This window comes from Tasmannia lanceolata, unplaced genomic scaffold (genome assembly GCF_043159265.1).
Source record: "Tasmannia lanceolata isolate RefF3 unplaced genomic scaffold, GAP_Taslan_0.1 ptg000007l, whole genome shotgun sequence".
Classification (NCBI taxonomy): domain Eukaryota; kingdom Viridiplantae; phylum Streptophyta; class Magnoliopsida; order Canellales; family Winteraceae; genus Tasmannia; species Tasmannia lanceolata.
Window position 1 is genome coordinate 6,535,046 of NW_027518684.1, and position 24,956 is coordinate 6,560,001.

General features: G+C 37.7%; 2 protein-coding genes across 3 annotated transcripts; both read left to right on the forward strand.

Moving 5' to 3' along the window:
• Window positions 1-480: 480 nt before the first annotated feature.
• On the forward strand, window positions 481-13,529 carry LOC143880871 (agamous-like MADS-box protein AGL30). Its single transcript, XM_077383845.1, has 10 exons — window positions 481-660; window positions 4,220-4,279; window positions 4,416-4,434; window positions 4,670-4,734; window positions 4,828-4,843; window positions 4,928-4,989; window positions 12,027-12,123; window positions 12,808-12,855; window positions 12,976-13,058; window positions 13,170-13,529. The coding sequence occupies exons 1-10, from the start codon at window positions 497-499 to the stop codon at window positions 13,408-13,410; spliced, it is 855 nt and encodes a 284-aa protein (XP_077239960.1). The 5' UTR covers window positions 481-496; the 3' UTR covers window positions 13,411-13,529.
• A 1,815-nt stretch (window positions 13,530-15,344) lies between these two features.
• Window positions 15,345-24,300, forward strand: LOC143880872 (DNA repair protein rhp7-like). Of its 2 annotated transcripts, none has more exons than XR_013251806.1 (6): window positions 15,345-16,853; window positions 19,258-19,676; window positions 19,822-19,983; window positions 21,866-21,941; window positions 23,190-23,540; window positions 23,954-24,300. XR_013251806.1 is itself a non-coding variant. In XM_077383846.1 (6 exons), exons 1-6 carry the CDS (start codon window positions 15,759-15,761, stop codon window positions 24,035-24,037), a joined length of 1,995 nt encoding a protein of 664 aa, XP_077239961.1. In that variant the 5' UTR covers window positions 15,345-15,758; the 3' UTR covers window positions 24,038-24,300. The 2 variants fall into 2 exon arrangements, 1 of the variants encoding a protein (XP_077239961.1); XM_077383846.1 differs by having other exon boundaries at window positions 23,190-23,348.
• The last annotated feature ends 656 nt before the right edge of the window (window positions 24,301-24,956 follow it).

Consider the following 24,956-nt stretch of genomic DNA (forward strand, 5'->3'; position numbering starts at 1 on the left):
CCCATTGTAGAAACCTCTATTTATCGGAGGGTTAAGATCATACTAAAGAGATGATCTATGGGGTACAGCATATTGAAGCCGTGATCGAACAAATGAACGCTTTGGATCTTCCTTTAAAGTGGGCCCCACTGTACTTATTCTAAAAATCACGTTCGGTTACCATATATAAATCTCGTTGCACACATGGCATAGCGTGAATCTTCAAGCAATAGAGAGGAACCAAGCCTTTCCACAAAACCCGCTGTTTCTCATTCATGACAAAATCCAACTGGATTTCATTTCTGGCTGTCTGTAAATATTGTGAGAAAATTATTATTTCATGCATGACCCCTATCTCAATGTGGGCCCTCTTTCAGAATCAAATTGCCAGGTGAGGTGGTATGAGTTGGACCCCCTTTGTTCTTATTCTTCTTCTTATAAAACCCCATCTCAAACTCTGAGTTTTTGTACAGCTTTGTTACAAAAAGTGAGGAGGATGGGTCGACAAAAGCTGAAAATGGAGAGGGTGGCCACTTCTAGTGGGAGGCAGATAACTTATGCAAAGCGCAAGGTTGGGATCATCAAGAAAGCAACAGAACTGTCCATTTTATGTGACATTGATCTTGCCCTCCTCATGTTTTCTCCTGCTGGAAAGCCTACTGTTTGTGTTGGGCAGAACAGGTGATGAAACTCTCTGGATTTTTTGTTGATATATTGAGCTCCAAATACTGAAAAAGTGCGTGCGGATATCATTTTTCTTCTATGGTAGAAATGATATATGTATATATCCACACTCCCTTGTTTTGATAATGTTAAAACACTTTTTTTTATTAGTTATTGATAGCTTCTTGGAAGTTGTAATAGCCTTCAACAACAAGGGACTTGCTAGGGATCATCATATAAAGGCATTTCGCGTCTGGCTGTTGCATGTGAGAGCAGCCACCTCAGATGAATATCATTTTTCTTCTGCGAAGGAAAAATGATGTATATCCCCACTCCCTTGTTTTGATAATGTCTTAACACTTTTTTTATTAGCTATTGATAGCTTCTTGGAAGTTGTAATAGGGACCATCGTAGAAAGGCATTTCGCGGCTGGCTAATGCATGTGATAGCAGCCACCTTCAGATTAATTAAATGAATAAGACAAAATCTGCTGAAAAGTGAGCCTGTGCGACTGCTCTCGCATGCAACAGCCAGTCGTGAAATGCCTTTCTGCATTGGTCCGTAGTAAATCCCTAACAACTAATTTGAAAAAAGAAAATTCGACGTCTTCAGATCGGAATTGAGCCTCTAGCTCAATGGTTAAGGCTATGTTCTTCAAGCTGAAAGTCTGGAGGTTCAATCCCACCTTACCAACCAAAAATAAGGTCTTTAAATCGATCTTATCCTAGGCGTGCGCATGACACGTCTTCTTATATTTTTACCTTAAATATGTATGTGCACGCCCACGCGTCTTCTTATTTTTTTACCTAAAATATGTATGTGCACGCCCACGCGTCTTCTTATATTTTTTACCTTAAATATTTGTGTCAATGGACCCAGATGGCCCGATGATCAAAGGATCCTAATTTTAGTGGGCAAAATTTGGGTGCAACAGCTGGATTCGAACCGTGTCCATTAGATCCATATCATAAGGTTTAAACTTATTTTGGATCTTGACCTAGATATTGATGCAGGGCATCTTGCTTTCCAATTTTATCATTCGGTATTGAAAAGTTGACATTTGAATCATTACCTAAAAGATATCAGTTTCATTTTACCAAGTTACCAACCATGGCAACAAGTGCCAATCCGTGAGATTTCGATTTAGGAAACTAGCCTTTCTTAGTTTAATAGTTTAGCAGGTTCCTTTCTTAAGTCTAGCTATTTGGTTAGTACCCAATAGGAATGAGATCTAAAACAACTTTTATTTTCTATTTAATTTTTCAATGCAAAATTGTGTAAAGTCTTTACACCTCGATTAGAGTTGCTACTTTGTTTGTTTGTTTTTAGTTTCCAAAGTTAGGAGAGGGCACTTATTAGCCTATTTAAACTCAATGCAATGGAGAAGATCTTGGTTTTTTTATGATTAAAATATTGAAAGAAAAGTGTTCTTTTCTTGCGGAGAAAAGGTGTTTGGTACACTTCTTTCTTGGAGTTTCCCTCCAACGTGGGTTAGCTTTTGAGCACCACAATTATCTTTTCTTTTTCTTTTTCGGATCGTCCTCACCGTTGTCAATCGCGCGTCCGTCCTGCATCAATTGGTATCAGAGCTAGGTTCTGTTGGAGTTCCATCTACTGCAGATCCAGGAAGGTGAAGATTCTCTAATCTATGGAGCAATTGCAACTGGGTGAATTCCTATCCTCTATGGCAATGGTGAGTGCGAGTGTACTACTTGGATCGAGGCTATCGAGGCATGTTGCGATCCATACGGACTGAGCCAGAAAGATTTGATTTGGTATGCCAAGGAGACTGTAGCCAATCACGCCAAATCTTTATGGATACTCATGGAACAAGAGCGATGCAAATTGAGAAAACCACCATTCGATAATTGGGAGGAGGTACGTAGTCGTTTCTTGAAAATATTTGCACCAATAACGTATCAACATGCTATAGATTTTCAGGCTAGAAAAAGGCGTACGCAAAATGCCCAAAAGGCCAAGGAGATTGCTAGAAGGAAAGTTGCATGCCTTCAATTCAAAAAGCATGGCGAATGTATCGGGCTAAAAAGGAGTACAAAAATTACCTTACTTCCGCCACTATTATTCAAAATTGGGTTCATCGGAAGATTCCCAATGACCACTACTTGAGAATGAAATGGGCTACATACGCCATTCAACATGCCTGGAGGAGTCGAATCACTCGGCATCATTCTTGTGAGCATCAAAGTCCACCAATGGAAGATCTAAAGATCACCAATAGCAAATTGGCATGTCAAGTAGAAAATTTGACACGCCAATTAAATGAAGGTGGTTGCGCCTCGGAATAGAGCAAGCTTTGCAAGACCTTAAGTGTAAGTTTGAGGCCTTGAGTGAACGCTTCCAAAAGTCAAAGGGCTACGTAAACGAGCAGATCTATCATGTGAAGGACAAAGATTGGCCCCACTTCGATGATTGCCCAACCGTTGAGAATAGTGACAGGTTCTTTCTCCCTCAACCACCTCGATTCGACGAGCATATCGAGAGCAATTTTTCAAGTCGAATCAAGTCCTATCGCTCACCTAAAAGTGTCAGATTAATAGCATGATGAAAGTATTTGATTTGTTGGAAAGGACATCAGTTCGAGTAAGCGCGGGAAGTGATGCCATTTGAATCATTACTTAAAATATATCAGTTTCATTTTACCAAGTTACCAACCATGGCAACAAGTGCCAGTCCTAGAGATTTAGATTTACGAAACTAGCCTTTCTTAGTTTAATAGTTTAGCAGGTTCCTTTCTTAAGTCTAGCTAAATAGCAATAAATTACTTTTTGGTTAGTACCCAATAAGAATGAGATCTAAAACAACTTTTATTTTCTATTTAATTTTTCAATGCAAAATTGTGCGAGGTCTTTACACCTCGATTAGAGTTGCTACTTTCATTGTTTGTTTTAGTTTCCAAAGTTAGGAGAAGGCTCTCATTAGCCTATTTAAACTCAATGTAATGGAGAAGATCTTGGTTTTTTTATAATTAAAATATTGAATGAAAAGTGTTCTTTTCTTGTGGAGAAAAGGTGTCTGGTACACTTATTTCTTGGAGTTTCCCTCCAACGTGGGTTAGCTTCTGAGCACCACAATTATCTTTTCTTTTTCTTTTTCGGGTCGCCATCGCTGTTGTCAATCGCACGTCCGTCATGTGTCAGATATAGCCTCAAAACCCGATGGAGTGTCCTAGATTTGAATAGAGAGCGCCAACGTATATAAAAATACTTTTCATATTTTGTTTCATTTATGTTCACAAGGGATATTTTCACAATGTTTAAAAACTTACTTAAAATGACAAACAACATTTCATTTTCCTGCTTTCATTTTGATGAGGATCTCCCCCAACTCCCACATCCTCTTCAGTAGCCTATATATGTATGCGTATGTATAAACATACTAAATAGTAAATACATTGTTAGTTCTTGTTTAGAAACATACATATGATATATAGTAAATCTCATACTATATAATTTACATGTATTGATATGAGTTGTTCTTTATTAGATCACATCTTCTGAAAATTGGTAATTTTTTTTCTTATGTAAGGATAAATTTTAATATTTGGTCTTTTTTTCAGCGACTTGAATGGAGTCCTAGAAAAGTTTTCAAAAGTGCATATCCAAGAAAGATCAAAAAGGTGAAATCTCGATGACTTGTCTAAACTGTGTAGGGAGCAAATTAAAAGAGCAATTCATGTGTATTCATTTATCTAGTGATTAGCCAAATAGTTGTTTGTAATTAACTAGCTGAAAATATTTTCTTCTCTTCTGCAGGAAGCTCGAGGTTCTTGAAGTAAGATCTAATCTGGAATTTCTTTAATTAATAGATAATTCATATTGTGCAAATTATCTACAATATTTCTTGATCATTGTTAGCAAAACTTTGTTTTAAACCACTGCCGTACTAAATTTGAATTTTCCTGTCCCGTTCTTTTTTTTTACGAATAAGGTTTTGACAACCTATATTCATGATATCGAGTAGTTGTTCATGGGTTTACTTGTATTTGTCCATATCCTTTGAGTTGTAGGGATTGAAGAAGATGTACAAAAATCTTGATCACAACGTAGACGTGGAAAAGCTTATGTGTGATGGGTACATTTTTCTTCCTCACTGCACTGACTCAATTTCATTTAAACCTGATAGTTCAGATTCTTATACTGCCTTTTTTTTGTTTGGTCTCTACAGAAAACAAAGGGTTGAGGTATGGATGTAACATTGGCAATCCTTTGTATTTTCTTTGCAATGTACTTTGGAAGCTTTTTTAACAGTTTCCGTAATTGGGCAGGAACTAGAAAACCAAAAGAAGTCATTGGATGATAAGATTCAACAAAAGGACGAAAATTTGAGGTTTTTTGTTCTTCCAACTCGTTTCTACCTTTCTGCATGCATTTGAATAATTTAACAATTTAATTTCTTATACGTAGTCTATTCTTTTCTAGTGTTTCCCTCATAATTGGTTGATTAATTTGCTCTTATGGCATAAAAAATGATAATTTAGTTGAACTATTTTTTTATTTTTTTATTTTTTAATGTCAAAAAGAGCATTGTTGAAGAGAGAGAGAGAGAGAGAGAGAGAGAGAGAGGATATACGACCATCCCGGTCGGACCAAGGAAAAGAAAAAAAAGAAGAAGAAAAAAGCAAATATAAAGAATCAAAGCCCTCAAGGGAGGATAATCAAAGATCTCCAAAGCTTCTCTACTAACTAAAAGATTAAATACTGCCTTTCTCCAACAGCTTAAGCTTTTGGAGAAGTTGGTAAGTTAACATGGTATCATGGCAAATGCCTGAGGTTCAAACCTCCTTGATAGCAAAATCCACATGCAATGGCTAAACCCAAAAGTGGGGCCACATGTGAGGGGAGTGTTAAAGTATAAAAGATTAAATACTGCCTTTCTCCAACAGCTTAAGTTTTTGGAGAAGTTGGTAAGTTAACACTAACGTCTGCCTGGGTTAGCTTGTCAACCTCACTATTCACTGACCTGTCACATGCTAAAAGCGAACAGAAAAATTTGCCACTTTCTCTTGAATCTCATCTAATATATCTGCAAATCTCCAACGGTGTGGCGACCATCCATCCATCTGATAACATTGAGCAAGTCACCCGTGATCAGCCCATGGTCATCCCTAAGTAGACCTCTTATACTAGCTGGCCCCGAATTACCCAAACTTGAACCATCAAAGTTTAACTTCACAAACCATTGATCGGGAGGGGACCACCAAGGTTCAAGATCTTTATTCTCCTCAGAATTGCAAGTCTCCCTCCCACATCTCTATAAGTCTGTTCTCGAGATGAACCTAGCTAGTTGAACTATTTTTGCCAATGGAATTTAGGCGATTTTAGCTATTCCAATTCTTTTTTGGGGAAGTTTCCTGTTGGGTTTCCCTACGATTTTGTAGACAATTGCAAGTTATTCCAACAAGAAAATAACATGCGCTATGTGACAAAATGTTCATCCAATAGATTTGCTTGTATAAGAGTTTTGATGGGATAAGAACGTAGAATTTGAACTTATGATTTCACTTCCCAAGTATTCATTATTATGATACAATCATATTATCAACCTTGGTCCCACAAAGCAAATATATGTGATGGACACCGTTGATTTTACGGATCCTCCGTAGGCAACTTACATAGTCTTGATCAAGCACTACATAAACACCACATCTGTGACATCAACGCCTATAAAAATCAGTTCTTGAAAACAAAAATGTATTGGTTTTCAGTACTAACTCCTAGCTTCCTGAAAGAGAAATAATCTTCAGTTCATTACAAAATTCCAATACTCTTATCAGTATTTTTTGGTGATTGTTGGGGTTCCACGCAATAGCAAATAGTCCCACATCAGTAAAGTGATGGGGATGGGTTATAAGGGAATGGACATCCTCCCTCTAAAAGCTAGCTTTTAGGGGTGAGTTCTATCCGCTTAAATCCCCTACAGTGATAAACCATTTTCAAATTCATACAAAGATTATATTTCTTTAAGTTCTTTACTTGCTTTAATTTACTAGGCATCTAAGTGGCCATGATGGAACTAAATCATTAACTTTTAGTCTTGAGTACGGTTGTTTTTTTTTTTTTTTTGCTCGGTAAATTGGGGTTAGGCAGACCCCGACCAGAATTTATTAAACAGAAAAGGAATTACAATCTAGGGTAGAGGGTCCCAGAGGAATCCTCTAAAGCAATTACAAAAAGATCATATGGAATACAAGATAGGGGAATGGGATCCCCTTTACAAATGCAATTGTTTTTAGATAGGAAATCAGCAGCCCTGTTACCTTCTCTCCAAATGTGGCTGATTTTCCAAGAATTTAGGGAGATTAGATCTCGATGGAGCTTTTCAAGGGCAGGGAGTTTTCTCCATGGGCAAGGCCATTGCTTTCTAATAATTTGAACTGCGTTGAGAGAATCTGATTCTATCCATAAATTTTCCACCTGATTGTTTCTGGCTAGCTGAACACCCCTGATGATTGCTTCTAATTCGGCCTCTTGAATGGGGACAGAGTCATAGGCAACAGAGAAGAGAGAAATGATCTGACCTTTACTGTCTCTGAGGATACCTCCCAAAGAAACCATATCAGAACTGATCGAAGCATCTGTATTTATCTTTAACTCAGTTTGAGAAGGAAGCACCCATTGGCAAAATCTAGCTTCCGAGTGAGAATGAAAGAGGGGGAGATTCCAAATCTGGGCTATACGACTGTTTACTTCATTCAATTCGTCATTCAGTTTAAGGAAGAGAATGCGGCTCCTTGCAGCACGGCAGATTCTATCTAAGATAATGCTCTTGTGAGTTTTTATCTTATCATGAAGCCTGCAATTTCTTTCTAACCAGATGTAATAAACAGAAGCAGTGAAGAGGATTCTAGCAAGACAACCACTCTGACCTCTGAATTTGAATTTTTTTCCGGATCCAACTCTCCTCTTCGCCAAACGATTTTCTCTGATTTTTCCGGAGGGATATTTTCTTGAGAATTATTCGCCATATCCAGGCTGAATAGGAACAAGAAAAAAATAAGTGGTTAACAGATTCTGTTACACTATTACAAAGCAGGCATCTCTTATCAGCATTGATAGGAAGAAAGGTGAGTCTATCTTTGGTTGGAAGACGATCTTGAATTGCTTGCCAAGCAGTGAAGCTGAACTTCGGAATATGACCAGGGAACCACAAAGATGAAACCCAATCTGGAGGGAGGTGAGAGGATCGAATCGAGTTCCATGCACTTTTGGTGGAGAAGGTACCATCAGCTTCAGGCATCCAGACTGGAAATGATGGAGTGGAAGAAGAGAATAGGCTAGTGACTAAGATGGCTTTCAGATCCGATAAATAAGGGTGTTGATGGATCAAGCTCCACCAACCATTAGATATCGTATCTGAGATGGTGGCAGATTCAGGAATGGAAATGGAACTCAAAGAAGATTGATTTTCCAATGGGCCGTTAGGATGCCAAGGGTCTTTCTAAAAGAGAAGGTTGGAATTTGGCCCAATAATATAGCAAATATGGTTTCTTGCTATGGCTCTGACCCTAAAAATGCCTCTAACCGCCCAAGAGGGATTTCCAGGCATAGAGATATTCCAAAAGCTTCTATTTCTGATATATTTTCTGTGGAACCATTGAACCCATGGAGATTTGTCCTCAGAAATGACTTTCCAAAGTTGCTTGATTTGACCGGCGATGTTAAGATCCTTAAGACATCGAATCCCAAGCCCTCCTTCCTTTTTTGGCCTGCAGATGATATCCCAAGAGATAGGATGATATCTCTTTTCAAGAGAGGGGCCTGACCAAATAAAGTTCCGGATAATCTTTTCAATATCTAAAAGCACTTCTGTAGGAATATGGAATGATCCTGACCAATAAATCTGATAAGTGCTAAGGATAGATCTTACTAGCTCAATTCTTCCTGATCTAGATAAGTGCCGGTTGGTCCAGGTTGAAATTTTTTTCCTCACCTTATCAATGATTGGTTTGGCAGTCCCTGGAATTTAGTCTTGATGATACCAGAGGTAATCCCAAATATTTAATCGGCAGATGACCTTCTCTGATATGAAGAATGTTGCAGATTGCTCTTTTGATACAATTCTCCACACTAGCAAAAAAGATTTCACTCTTGGTAGGATTAAATTCCAGACCCGAGCAAAGCTTGAAGGTGTGAAGGCAAAGTAAGATTCCTGAAGCATTTGGAGGATTCGGGTTCGCATAGATCATTACATCGTCTGCAAAAAAAGTATGAGAAATAGTGAGATCTCCTTTAGAGAACGGGGAGGAGATGGTTCCTTGGACAAGGCTTGTATGAAGGATACAAGATAACATCTCCATAACAAAACAGAACAGCAAGGGGGAAAGGGGATCTCCTTGTCTTAAACCATTGGAAGATCTGAAAAATCCATGAGGGGCTCCATTAATGAGAACAGAAAAGGAAGCAGTGGAAATGCACTGTTGTATCCAATTGCACCATCTAGGAGGGAACCCTATTTTTGATAAAAAACAGAGGATAGAAGAGTGATTAACACTATCAAAAGCTTTTTTCAAATCCATCTTTAGACACAGCTTTTTTGGAGTTTTTCTGATGGAAATTATGACAAAGATCATGAGCAATTAGGATGTTATCCTGAATGGATCTACCAGAAATTAATGAAGATTGAAAGGGAGAAATGAGCTGATTCATAAAAGGTTTGAGCCTGTTAGCCAACAGCTTAGAAATAACTTTATACAGGAAGTTGCAAAGGGAGATTGGCCTATAGTTCTCAGGAGAGCAAGCATCTGGATGTTTAGGAATCAAGGAGATGAAAGTGGTATTGAGCTGAGGGAGAATTTTGCCTTTTAGAAAAAAAGATTGAATTGCTAATGTTATATCACTGCCAATAAGGTACCAAAATGATTTGAAGAAATCTCCATTGTATCCGTCTGGGCCAAGGGCTTTATTCCCGTCAGAATCCTTGATGACTTGCCAGATTTCTTCCGAGGAGAAGTCTTTAGTCAACAATGAGGCCTCAGTAGATGAAACCTTCCTTATAGGATCGGGGGGTCAGATCAGGATCTCTGCTAGATGAATTATCCACTCTATTAAGGAGGTCCTCAAAGTATGAGGACATAGATTTTGCAATTTCCCCCGGGTCAGTAGAGATGTTACCCCCATCTGTGGTTGTGCCTTGGATGCCATTTTGATTTGATCTGGCTCTGACAGCTGAATGAAAATAAGATGAGTTAGAATCCCCAAGGTTGAGCCAATTTATCCTCTACTTTTGCCTATAAAACTTTTCCTCCATAGTGGCCACTTTGATATAAGCATCTTTAAGGGATCTTTCTTCCTGCCTCAGCTCTTGGTTCAGAGGAGAATCCGCAATTTGAGCTTGTAAAGAAGTAAGTTGATGGCGGAGAGATGGGGCTAGGACATCTATTCTTCCAAAAACCTCATGATTCCAGATTCTGAGGGCAGCTTTCACTTCACGGAGTTTTTGGTAGACTCTGAAAAGGGGGGTTCCTTTTATTTCCTTGTTCCAGGCTCTTTCAACAATTGGAAAGATTGAGAGATCATCCAGCCACATGGAGAAAAACTTAAAAGGTTTTTTCAAGATCAAGGATGGGTTGGAAATTTGAGTGATCATAGGGGAGTGGTCTGATAAACCAGGGAGGTGATATGAAGCAAAGGAGGAGGGATATAGAAAAAGCCATTCTTCGTTTATCAAGGCCCTGTCAAGCCGTCTTAGCTTGATATTCCCATTATTGAATCGATTGTTCCATGAAAGAGATTGGCCAAAGGATCTCAGATCAGATAGGGAGTTATTATCAATCCAACACTTGAACTCATCCATATCGCTTCTGGATGGACCCACACCCCCCAATTTTTCATCATTAAATCTGATGATGTTAAAATCTCCGAAGATGAGCCAGGGCAGATGCATACCTGTAGCAATTTGGGATAGATGTCTCCAGAGGGGTCTTCTGTCGATGGATTTGTTATGAGCATATACAGCAGTTACATAACACTGAATGTTTGTTTGAAGGAATCTGATATGGCTATGTACAAATTGTTCATTTTCAGAGATGATATTCACTTGAACCCTCTGAGGATTCCACAGAATCCAGATTCTGCCTCGAGAGGAGGAGTTATAGTTTGCAGAGTGATTCCATGATCCACAAATTTCACCTATGTACTGAGGCATTTTCTGATGGGGAACATGCGTTTCAATGAGGCTAATGAAAGGCAGATTCTCTTTTTGGATTAAATCTTTAACCTCTTTTCTTTTATTTTTTGTTCCCAATCCCCTGATGTTCCACATACCGAGCTTGATCATTAGGAAGGATTTTGAGGATGGGGATGGGCAGTCCTCGGCGGGCTAGCATGGGGAGAAGGAATTTCAGTAGATGAATTCGCAATGGAGTTATCGAAGGGAGGCTTGAGGTTCAATGTCTCGGTTTCAAGAAGGATCAAAGTTGGTGAGACAATAACTTGGGTCTCTTCAGATTAACTTATCATCTTGATTTTTAATCGCTCAATGTTTGAGACAATGACGGGTTTAATCTTCATTTTTAATCCTTAGAATGTATATCATGTGTCTTAGATTAATCGCTCGTGCTTTTATCTACCTGTGTGCCGTAGATCTCATGTTCACTACCTATTCTAGCGATTGTATTCGTGTGTTCTTTCTACTATTGTTAATTAGTGAGTTAATTTATTCTCTGCCTTGCTACAACTATGACCCAATGGAGATTGTTTACGCCTTCCGGTGTGTGCATGAAGTCCACTATTCTCCAAAAAAGTACTATGGGGCCCACTTCATAGGATGATCCAAACTGTTCATTTGCTGAGCCATAGCGTAAATAGGTTTTATACACCCCATAAATCATCTACATAGGATGATCTAACCCTCCGATCTATAGATAGACAACTCTATAGATCGGAGGGTTAAGATCACCTTATGTAGATGATTTACAGGCACCATATATTTACGTTTTGAGTCATGTTTTGAACGGTTTGGATCATCTTACGAAGTGGTTCCCACAGTACTTTTTGAAAAATTAAATACTGCACGCACACAACATTTAAAATCTGTGACACATGATACTAATCATGGACTTGCCGATGAATTTTGGATGGAGAACTGCAGTAGCTTAATCAATACATTTTGTGCTTAATTTTCATTTTTGTAAGTTGAAAATGTGATGAAAGAACACATAGATGTCTACGGAACAATTTTTGGCAGTTCGCACAATACACTTAAATTTTTTTTTTTTTTTCGAATGATCGCACAATAAACTTTAGTTTTAGTGTTACTATAATGAAAACAGAGTATTTTCATGCAAGTATTCCCTTACTATTGAAACATCTTAAAAACAAAGGGATGTTACAACATTTTAATGGTTTTGTGAAATTTTTTTGTAGCTCTTGGATGAGTCCAGAAAATGTTAATGATGCCGATCAGTTAAAAGAAATGGAGGACTCGATCCTTGAATCTCTTCACCGCCTTCGGAGGCGAAAGGTACTATATCTTATGTTTGTTTTTGAGAGCCGACTGCGTCCAAAACTGATTATTGGATTCAAGTTTATGTTAAGGCCATATTCGTTTAAGATTATGCCAACCGACCTACAATATATTGGCATAATTTTAAACGAACAGGGGCTTAATTTTTAGTCCAATAATCTGTTTTGGACCCACAATCGGTTTTCAAAATCCAAAAAAAATAGGGCCTAAGTTTTTTAGTATTAAAGTACATTTGGAAACCTTTTAGTGGTTACCCTTAGACTTCAACCATTGAAAATGTTCATTACTTCTTGCAATCACTGCATTCAATCAGATTGTGGGTGGTGTGCTTTGTGAAGATTTATTCGGTACTAATAATTCACTCATGTGTTCTTTAGTCAATTAATCTCGATCATTTGAAAAAAAATTCATTATTTGATTGCCCGTATATCTTATTTCTCAAAGTACTGAGTTCATCTTGTTACTAAGTAAGCATGTACAGAGATAGATAAGGGGCTGATATTAGCGCTACCATGTTTCAATAATGAGACGAACTCCTTGTTTTATATGGTTAAACAGCTGTCAAAGGCTATTATAATCAGCCTTTAGCAACTAGTTAAACCACATGAAATAAGGTGAGTTCATCTCGATCATTATTGAATTTTGCGAGAGGTATTGTGATATAACACTAAATCCTAATAGGGACACTTGGAGGCGCGACAAGCACACAAAGCATTGAATTCTTCACGGGTAAGTCAATCATGAAATCCTCCTTACAAACTCTCAAGTTGAGGTCTCAGCTATAGTTTATATAGTCATTATTCCTGCAACATAGAAGTTACTAAAACAATGTTATTCTGATTTCTATAGGTCCCACGCTTCTCTTGGCTCCCTGAGAATTACATCCCAAATGGGATGCTACCTGGAAATTCAAGCTCTACAATACCTCAACGGTAATGCGAATTATGTTAGTTCGAATTAATATCAATTTATGTTACAACATCATTAACTTTTTAAACTTGAAAAAAAAAAAAATGACTCCTAACTCCATGATTTTACTGTAGTGATTTCGGTTTCAATGGAAATTTGAGTGAAGGAATTGAAAACCCTGGAAAGCAATTCGGGTTCGGATTCCATTATCCGCTTCAACTGCCGAATTATAATTATAATTTAATAGGGCTTGAGAAGCGCAAGGAAGAAGAGGATAGCAAGGAAGAAGAGGATAGCAAGCCATTGAACAATCATATGGAGCTACTCGACGAAAATTTGCCTACCAATGGAGACTCTATTCAGAACCATATATGAGGTGAACTTTGTTTGGTGTTTTGATTAGACAATAACTTCCATTTTATGTTGGGTGGATTAATGGTTTAAATTGTTGTGTAATGATGGATTCTCTGATTGATGAATGCTTTAAACATTTGAATTTGATGGTATAATAAATGTGTTTTATCAAAGTTGAATAGTACCCGAAAGCTCGAACTTATTTGATCACATCTGAAGATAATTTTGGCCCACATACTCTTATTAGTAGGGGTGCAACTCGGGCCGGGATGAGATTAACCTCAGCCCAACCGAGGTAAAGATTCTCAGAGAACCTCGCTTAGTTGGAGGGTAAGCCCAGATGATAAGAGAAAAATGGATCCATTTTATCTATTGTTAAACAATAAGCAGGGAGTTTCAAGATTTCTATTGCTAAACATAAAGGGTGCCAATGGGTTTGAGAGCTGGAGCTGGGATTGATTAGGGTTGGCCTATACTAGGCCGGGTGTAAACCTGTAATGGCCGAGCTTTGATGTTGAGCAACGGCTTAGTATCATCTGATTGTATGATGGGATGGCAATGGCCACAAGATCAACGAAGCTTATCACCACAGAGGGCACGTTTATAGGGAGGGCCTCATTGCACGTGGCCTATACAAAAGTATGGTGGTGCACGCATGAATGGATGATCTAAACCTTTCATTTGTTGGTTCCTGCCATAGATAGGCCGTGCCTAAAAAAGAGGGACCCTTTGATTTGTAGATGTTTTTAATACGGTGTCGCCATTTTAAACCTCCACAAATTGAAGGTTTAAGATTATCCTATGGGGTCCATTTTTGGGACATGGTATATTTACAACTGGAACCAACACATGCATGATTTAGATCATTTATTCGTGTGCCAAGATGTTGCATTCTAATGCTAATTGTGTTTAGATATGTTTCATTTGATTATTATTTTTCCTAGTAGATATGCAAATTCAACTTAAAGAGAGCAACTTAGTCCATGTCTCATGTCAAAAAACTATCCTATACTCAACAATTTCTTTATTTACATAGATTGAAGTCGCCCACCCATATTTTTTTTTTATTAATTAAGAAAAATCACCAACACCACCCCCAATGGATATTTTCCTCCCCTTTAACAGAAATCGCGGTGGCTCCTCCACCCCTTCGTATATCCTAACGATATCGGGTAAAGGGGGGGGGGGGGGGGGGGGGGGGGGGAAATATCACTGCCCTATAAGAATGATAAACTGACGAGTGTGAATATGCCTAAATTTGACCCGCCCGTATGGGTCACATCAAAACTGGGCCGGGCCCCGTGGACCCCGGGCGGCCGTAAAACCCAAATGATCGCTATTTTATATGGTGTAAGCCCTTATAGTCCCATATTTTTCAGAAAGTACTGTACATAGCATATCATAGGTTGATCTAAACTGTCCATGTGATGGAACACAACGTAAGTTGTGCCCCAAAAATCATTTCCATATGATGATCCTAACCCTTCGATCTATAGAGGTTTCCATAAATAATAATATGCAATTCTTCCATAGATCCGAGGGCTAGGATCATCCTATGGGAATGATTTTTTGGGGACAACCTGCTTACGTTATGGCGCATCACATGGACGTTTTGGATCATCTTATTATAGTGTGGGCATAAAAACAGCAAAAAACAAAAACAAAAAAACCGGTGACCTGTACGGGTGGGGTCTGGGTTCACCAAATTGTGACCCGTAAAATTCTGGGTCATTTATGACCTGGTTCGGCCCACCCTTTTGCCTATGATCATGTGAAAACCCCTAATCTCCCCCGTTAAAAAACAAAAACCGTCCGATCAAAATATTCAAATATGGACGGCCAAAAAAGAAACACCCGAAACCCATCAAAAAATTTGTTTTTGCGCGGGAATAGATAATCACCATCCCAACAAGAAAAACGCCTCTTCGGCTCTTCCCCAAAAGCCAAGAAAAAGCAAGCAGCTAAAACTCCTTTCCTGCTTCGCCGTTTTTCTATTAATAATCTTTCTCTTAGTAAATGTCGGTCTTACAATCTCTAGAGATATTCCCCAAAAACCCTAAAAATCCTTGAAAACTCGAGTCATCGCCCTTCTCCACTGAAATGAATTTGAATGTTTTCTGAAGAGAATGGTTCGAAAACGCATTGTTAGGGTTTCAGTTTCTGCTGACAATTAAATTAGGGTTTCTGGTGAAGACGGCTAGCTACAAGAAAAAGCAGTGTTAGGGTTTCAGTTTCTGCTGACAGTAAAGCTAGGGTTTCTAAATCTTTTCGAAAGGAGGTTAGGGTTTTTGGCTCTGGCTGGGATTGTGGAATGGAGGATGTTGTGAAGGAAAGAAGAGAGGAGGATCAGATATTGGTAATGGATTCTGATGAAGAGAGAGTTAGGGTTTTCTAAAGAGAATGGTTCGAAAGAAAATGAAAATTCAATGAATTTGAATTCAGAAGCTGAAATTGAAGTGATCGATGTTGATTCTTGTGGAAATTTAGAAAATAAAGAAGTCGAGGAAAGATCTGAAAATGAAGAGAGAGTTAGGGTTTCTAATTTTTCTGAAGAGAATGCTTCAAAAGAGTATGAAAATTCGATGAATTTGCATCCAGGAACTGAAATTGAAGTGATAGACGTTGATTCTTATGGAAATTTAGAAGATAAAGAAGTCAAGGAAAGATCCATGAATGAAAGTGAGGGTCATTTTTCTGGGGAGAAATTGGGGAATGCCAGAACTTTTTGGGGTAAAAATCCTCCACGAATCAAAAAAAGAAACAAGAAACAAGAATGGAATGCGGAGTTCATTGAGGATGATGATGATTTGTATATGGATACAGTTAATGGAGAATTAAGTGAAGAGGACTTAGAGGAAAAAGAAGGTATGGAGCCAAACAGAGCATCTCTACCCGCCACGTACTATGACACACTAAAACGGGTGAGGGGAAATGCATGGAAGCGAAGGATCGACGCCCAAAGGAAGAGATATAACTTAGAAATTGCAAGAAGTAGAGCCGCCCAATTCGCTCAAGGGCAGGAAAATGTTTCTAACAATGAAATGCCATTAACTGAACACGTCCCAGAAATTCAAGACTGGATTGGACTTTTCTCTGCTGCCATGAAAGTTATTGAGGATCAACAATTGAAGCTGAAGTTTCCACAGCTAAATTCTAATTGGATGCCTACAAAGAATCGCAGTTTTACACGTCCATCATGGTTGGTTCCTTCACTGCAAGATCTTTGCGTTAGGGAATTCTGTAAGAATGCCGAAGAGATCATCAGTATGAATGCAGAAGAGCCCCCTGATGAACTGAGAAACAAGATATGCCAGTCACTTTGTGATTCTCGAAAGATGAATTTTCGTATGCTGGAACTCCTTGTGGGTACACGTCCTTCCGAAATACAGTTAAAGGATTGTTCTTGGATCACAGAAGAGCAGCTCGAAATAATCCTTAAAGGATGTACTACTGATCATTTGCGGGTAAATCTTCTCACTTAATGATTGCTTGCCTTGTGTTTTCCTGTTTCTCTGTTTGCGTTAAACAATAATTAATTGCTGGGTACAATGCACTCCATTGCTTGATTCATTTTTTACTGTTATATTTATACATTGGAGGTTTAGTAAAATAGCTCTCAGTTTCACCTTAAACTGTATAATATCCAGCTTATTTGTTGGAGGGTTCCATACTTTACAGCTTTACCTGAGCAATAAAGTTTGACACAGTAGTAGTCACAATGTTTCTGTCCATATGGACATGGGATTTTGTTGCATTTAATAATGTATATAGCATAGTTACCAGAAACTTCCTAGTTGGATGGGAATCTCGCTTCCCTGAAAATTCGATTCGGAAGCTAAGATTCTCACTTCTCAAATTTAGGGGAAGTGCGCTTCCCACACGCTTCCTTTGTGTTTCCTCTTAATTACTTGTACGCTTCCTGTTTAGGTGATTATTTCTTCCTAAAAAATATTTTTCTCCTTTTGATGTTGTTGAAGGAGCATATTTAAAAAAGTGTTCATCTAAAACTTGAGAACTCATCTTTAGTCTCAAATGAAAATTATGTGGATCTTTTTTTTCCAAATACTTGAAATTATGTATACATGAATAAAACATGTGCAACTATAAATTCTTAAAACTTGTAATTCTAATTAGTCATAAAATCTTCTTTTCTACTTATAATCCTTGCCTATATGACCCCTTCCTCCCTAACTTGCTACAATCCTGCTCTTTCTATGTACTACTTGTTCGCTTTCAATGAGGCTTATTATATGCATTATTTTGACTTTCAATGATGCTTCCCACACATTTTCTCTTTACTATCTTTAGAGCTTTTTGCTTCCCGTATTTTCTCTTTTCTAACCCATCGCTTCCTGCTTTCACTACCCGCATCGCTTATCGCACTTGCTTCCCACTCTGGCAACTATGGTATATAGACATGCCAAGCTGCAAGGAAGTACCTATCAACTCATTGGACTGCAGGTGCTGGAGTTGGGGAAGGGGCACCAATGGTGGTGCTATAATGCCAGAAGTTATTGCCATCTTTCCTTGACCATGTGATTAAATTAAGGGAACCCCTTTAAAGACGAGGTGATGAATACAGGAGTTGCTACACATAAATGTTGTGGTGAATGGATCTTGCAGTTTGACTGTTACGTAAGCTCAGTGTAGTTCACAACTTCACATCAGTTTCTGTCCATTTATTGTTTTTAGTTGTTTAGAGTATCACCCAGTTTTTGCAATAAATTCCATTATCTTTCAAAAAAAAGGAGTATCACCTAGTCCACAGTCAATTCAAGGCAGGAGATTTCTACCCCATTTCCATGCTTCTCTCTGAATAATTCTTAGACGAGAAATTTGGTCCTCTAAATACTTTATCTACAATTAACCCTAAAAATAAATGGAATTGAATGAATGTTCTCGTGTATGATGAATTCTCTTATAGTTATCAGTATGATCTTTTTGTCAAAAAGCCATTATGTATGATGAAATAACAAGATTTTGATTTCTGTTGAAGCATATGTTTGTGCCATATCTGACTATTTACAGAACATGCAACTGTATTCTGCTTGGAATTCTTGCTAAACAATCATGGGCATGAGATAATACCACCATACGTCAATTAGTGTGGCAGTTCCTGATGCTAACACTCTCATTTTTATTTCTCTTTCACGTGTTAGTTTTGTTTCTTGGTGTACCTTATGGAAAGAGATCCAAATATTTACTAATACCAGTATAAAAGTCGTCTTTGTGTATTGGATTAAAAAATGTGGCCTTGGTTTAACATACATTCATGCTTTTATATTGCACACACTTGAGTGAAACTTGTCTATGCAAAGTGGTTTTACTCTTTTTAAGCATAAACACAAGTGCTTTATGTGTTGTAGTGATACTTAATCTGCATTTTAATATGTCTATTGTTGCTTATGAACTTGAAAACTTGACTAGTTTTACCTTGGCCCCAAGCAATTACAAGACCTCCCAGAGTTGGACTCCTAGGTCTGCCTTAGACAACTCCACTGTGACATGACTGTGATAACTTGGCCCTACTACCGCAGTTAACCATGCCTTGAAGTTAATTGGTGTAAAAGGACTTCTTGAAAAATCTTTTGACTTAACATAGCTGATTTATTGAGTTATCAAGCTAGACTTAGTTTAGTTTCTTGGGGATGTCTTGCAAACATGAGAGCAAGTCTAAAAAGGCTTGTCACCCTGAAATCTGAATACCATCCATTTTGTTTTTTCTCTACAAAATGTCCAACTATCTAGAATATCTATTCTGAAACTGGTTACTTGTATGCTATTTGACCTGATGTATTGTTGTCATTTAGTAAGTTTTGTGTTTTGGTTGAGCTGATTTTTTTTTTTTTTTTTTTTTTGTGGACTCAGGTGCTACAACTTGATCTATGCGGGCCCTGTATATCTGATTATGTGTTGCGTGATAACTTGGCCCGTTTTCATGCATTACATACTATTTCCCTGCGAGGTGCATGTCGCCTTACAGACAATGGACTAAATTTTCTGGTTACTTCAGTGCCTTTAAGATCTATAAATTTGGGCCAGTGCTCCCTTCTTACATCTGCAGCAATCAACTATCTTGCTGACAATTTAGGATCTTCTTTGAGGGCATTGTATATAAATGATTGCCAGAGCATAGATGCAATGTTGATTCTTCCTGCATTAAAGAGGCTTAAAGAATTGGAAGTGTTGTCTGTAGCTGGGATCCAAACTGTATGTGATAACTTTGTTAGGGAGCTGATTCCTGTATGTGGCCCAAATATGAAGGAACTCATTTTTTCTGATTGTGGGTAAGTGCCTTTACTCATTCTTTAGACTTGAAGTTTAGGATTTTCTGTATTCAAATGTTTTGAGCTTGTTATACCTTGTTTTTTTTACCATCATTCTTTTAGGCACCAACATTTTACATTGTTCTGTTTATTTTTTCAAGTGCAGGAAATTAACTGATGCTTCCTTGAAAGTCATTGCTGAAACTTGTTCTGGACTGCGTGCTCTTGATCTTGTTAATGTGCGAGAACTGACAGATTGCTCAGTTCAATACATTACCAATGGCTGTAGATCGATTAAAGCACTTAAGCTTTGCCGCAATGCATTCAGGTTTTACACAACTTATGGTTCCATTGGTAATTGATTTTCTGATCCCATGGGTATATGAAATATATGGTTGTCTATCTTGATGATTTTTTTTTTCACAGTTTGTATGTGTATTCTATACCGGAAAAACTCTGTTTTAGCAACTCTGAAGAGACGTGCTTTTAGAGATGCATCCATTTTTTATATTTGGCAACTCCTAAAGGGCATGCTTGTAGAGATGCATCCTTTTTCGTATAATGCTGTCAAGTATGAAAATAATGTTCATCTTTGATCAAGCAAATCAATAACAATTAGAGAGAATCTAAGCACCTTTGCATTTCTTCCTTTCTTCCTCACATTTGCATGTGGTGCAAATCCGAAGGTTCACAGGTTATTCCAGAGAACCTTTGGAGCTCAATGTATCAGTCTTCAAATTTAAAATAGGACAACCAGTCCCAAACAAATTGAGTGTTCCATAAGCCAACCAATCGTGCTAGGATATTTGCTTTAAGCTAGCCATTGAGATAGCCCGGTAATGAACTTAAAATTCTCCCTCCGTCTAGTTGGTCACATTCCAACAATGTGTGGTATCATGGCAAGGTTGAAGGTTAATCATGGCTTCCAAGAATATGTTGCAACCTCAACTCCTCGATTCAACTGAAAAAACTACAACCAATGAAGCTTTCAAATGGAAGTACTATATGGGATATTGTTGAGGCCCCAACCTCAACTTCACTGATAGTTTTTATGTTTGATTTTCTTCAATTTTATGTTGTTTTTAGTTTTCACCAACTTCTCAATTTTGTCTTTTTTCCGGTTTACTAAATTTCTTTACTTTGAGAGGTTTTTGCCTCTATCTCATGAAGCTTGAGGTTTAATAGAACCTTATGCTTCCCCTACACTTTAATTTGCTTTTACTGTCCAGTTTTTCTTTCTTTCGCTTTACTAAATTTCTCTACTCCAAAGTTTTTGCTTCTATCCCATAAAGCTATGTTTTTGCATTGATTTATTGCTAACTTAATTTCTGATTTGAATTGTAGCCTATATTTTGGGCTGTGTATCCTCTTCTTTTATATGCCATTTTAATGAAATTTGAAGTCTCTTGACTAGTGTAATAACTTGGGCTTCATTCTTTGTGTGTTTGGTATCAAGAGAACAATTTTCTTCTCTTGAATCTTATCTTTTCTCTCTTTCTACTTGGTCTCATTCCAACAATGTGGTATCAGGTCAAGGTTGAAGGTTAATCATGACTTCCAACAATATGTTGCAACGTCAACTCATAGATTCAACAGTAATAACTACAACCAATGAAGCATTCAAATGAAAGTAGTATATGGTTCTCAAGATCTATGGATATTGTTGAGGCCCCAACCTCAACTTACTTCATAGTTTTTTATGTTTAATTTTCTTCAATTTTATATAGTTTTTCAGTTTTCACCAACTTCTCCATTTTGTATTTCTTCCGGTTTACTAAATTTCTATACTTTCAGAGGTTTTTTCTTCTATAACATAAAGCTTTAGGTTTAATAGAACCTTATGCTTCCCTAACGCTTTAATTTGCTTTTTTGTCCAATTTTTCTTTCTTTCGGTTTACTAAATTTCTTTACTCTAAAAAGTTTTTGCTTCTATCCCATAAAGCTTAAGTTTTTGCATTGATTTGTTGCTAACTTTCATATACGTAACAGGGTGTCCGCATTGTCTTGCTTCTATTATTAATTACAAACTTCACTCTGTTTTATTTTCTGTCTACCTATATATCCATGCCATCCTTTTTGAGTCATATACCTATATCACAATTAGTCTGAGCTAATAGTTGATGAAGATTTTTTTATGAAGTCCGACTTCAATGCTCATTTCTTGTTTGTATACTGACAAACTAACCATGCTAAACTTCTTTAAATGATAGTGATAAGGCCATTGCTGCATTTCTGGTAGCGTCTGGGGAGTCTTTAACAGAACTTTCACTCAATAACGTTAGAGAGGTAACATTCTAACTTCTAATCATATGTTTGCTTAAGCATTCCTTGGTTTGTTTTTCGCCAAGGAAACTGATTATCTTCAAGCTGTTGTATTTTCAATTTGCTTTTGCAAACATGAATCTTTTTTACTTTTCTCTATTTCTCAGTATCTCACTACCCATTTTTTCTTGCGATCTACAGGATGCTACTGAACATCAATTTATATATATATATATATATATATATATATATATATATATATATATATATATGAGGAAAGTGTTGGTGCGCTTGAGCGCACCTAAGGTTAGGTGCACTCGAGTGCCAAATCACATGGGTCCCACATTTTTTGTGGTGATCCAAACCATTCATTTGCAAGGCCCCATCATAGATAGGGTGTGTACAAAAAATCAGGTCCATTGAATCATCCTAACCCCTCCAAAAGTGGAGGGCAAAAATGGGCAGATTTGTGGACAAACAGAGTCTGTCCATTTTGACCTCCACAAATGGATGGGTTAGGATGCTCCAATGGAGCTAATTTTTGGTACATACCCCATCCATGTAAGGGCCTTTCAAATGAATGCTTTGGATCATCCTAACAAAGTGGGCCCACATGAGTTTGGGGCACTCAAGCGCACCTAAGCTTGGTGCACTCGAGTGCACCAACACTTTCCTCTCATATAATGTGTTTGTCACATCAATGATCATATATAAGTCTCTGATAATCACATGTTTAAATTCACCCTTTCTTGGATGAATTCACCCCTTTTTTTTCAAAATGAACTGTACATCCCACACCATAGGATGATCCAAACCGTCCATTTGATGGGCCACAATGTAAATAGGTTGTGCCTTAAAATTATTTCCATAGGATGATCCCAACTGTCCGATCTATATAAGTTTTCATAATGTGAGTCCCTCTTGAGATCGGAGGGTTAGAATCATCCTATGGAAATGATTTTTGGGGCACAACCTATTGAGGTTGTGGCCCATCAAATGGGAGGTTTAGATCATCCTATGATGTGGGCTGTACAGTTCATTTTGAAAAATACGGGGTGAATTTATCACTGCGCTAATTAATTTAGGGCAAAACATTGCCCCTTGCAATTATTGTGGCATGGTGAATACCAACTCTACACTTTGTCACCTTAATCTTAGTTTTAAATTATGTTGTTGGGCACCTGAGTATGTTTAGTCTGCATTCAGAAACTCCATAGTAAATTTTCACAGTTCTGAGCAACAATTCTCTTTACTTTACCCTTTTTACTACAGGTTGCTAGCAACACGGCCATGGCACTTGCTGCTTATTGTTCACAGACATTGCAGAGTTTGGATCTATCTTGGTGCCGCAAATTGAAGGATGAAGCTCTGGGTTTGATTGTGGATAACTGCTTGTCACTGAGAATACTGAAACTGTTTGGATGCACTCATGTGTGTAAATGCTTATGCCACAACTACCTGTATCAAAGTCCCTATTTTTGTACTCTTTTTTTTAATGGCTCCCTACTTTTGTACTCTTAGTCATAGGTTGAAATTTCTACCTACACGAAACGACCGAATTGTTTCTGTTTCCGTCTCCACCGAAACGATACCAAGATCGAAACACATATCAAAATGAAAATCGTAAGTGCATGAATTACATGTGAAACGCAGTGCATATCTTATGTATAAATATTTAAATGAATTTCATGCGAAATGTGTTATGTATTGAACTATCAGACTGCGTGATAACACATGTCACTAAGTGCTCGATGTTATTAAACCATTATAGATGATTGTCTTATGTGATGTTTTCTAAGCGTGTATTTGTGCTTATTCTAGTATTTCCTGAAATTCCATCTTAAAATTATATTATTTGCATATATTCCATATGTTTACCTGAATTCCAATCGAAACCAAAATGTTTTCATTTCTATGACGACCGAAATTTAAAACCTTGCTCTTTGTTCAACGATGATATATAGTTTAAGTAACATAATAAAATATGTAGAAAGTAAAACCACTGCATCCTAACATTATGGGCACATTGACTGCAGATCAAAAATGTTTTCTTGGACGGACATTCAAATCCCCACGTGAAGATCATTGGACTCAAGTTATCACCCCTACTAGATGTCTGAATGTGATGGATTCCCAACAAGCTACTTTCAGATTTTGATGTACATGATAGCCATTTTTCTTTTGACATATCAGTTTGGGCAGCAACAGGTGCCCTATCACCATAGTATTTTTGTTTTCCTTTCTTTTTTGGAAAAATGTATGATGCATGTTTATGTATATAGAGAGATATAGAGAATAGAGAGAGAGATAGAGATTATAGAGAGAGATATATAGATGTGAATTGTACCTTTAGAAACTCATTGCCCAAAAAGACCATGGTTAAAAGTGTAAGACACAGATGCAGCCAATGTTTGTAAGTGAGAAGAAACTTATCAACCTCTGTAAAGATGTGGTCAAATGATTTCTGTTCTGTAAAGAACAATTTTATTAAATAAGAGCAGATTACTAGTGCACTTTGGGGGCTCTACTGTCAGTTTGTTGGGACATTTTTTGAGAACCGATTGTGGGTCCGAAACTGATTGTTGAACTCGAAATTAAATGCAATTTTGAGTCCAATAACCAGTTTTGGACCCCACAATCGGTTTTCAAAAAATCCAAACAAACAGGGCTAAAAAAATCATGACCCACATTGAACACGGAGCAGAAAATCATGACCAGAATCAGAACCAATAAAAATCATGGCCTACACTGAACACAAAGCACTCACCCAGAGAGCTTAAAAGAAAGCAAGATTCAATTGAATGAGTTCAGTATGTATTTATGGAATGCTAATGTGGGTAATGGGAACAACATTGATCAAGTGAGACTCCTTTTGAGATTTCTCTAAGCCATTGTTCTTTGCTTCCCTCATCTTGACCGAGGAGGGAATTTAGACCAAGTTATCTAGTGAGGGCCCATCAAATCAATGGTCTTGATCGTCCAATAGGTGTACATCGGGATCTCTACAATAAAACCCACCATTGAGAAGTTGCTGTTACT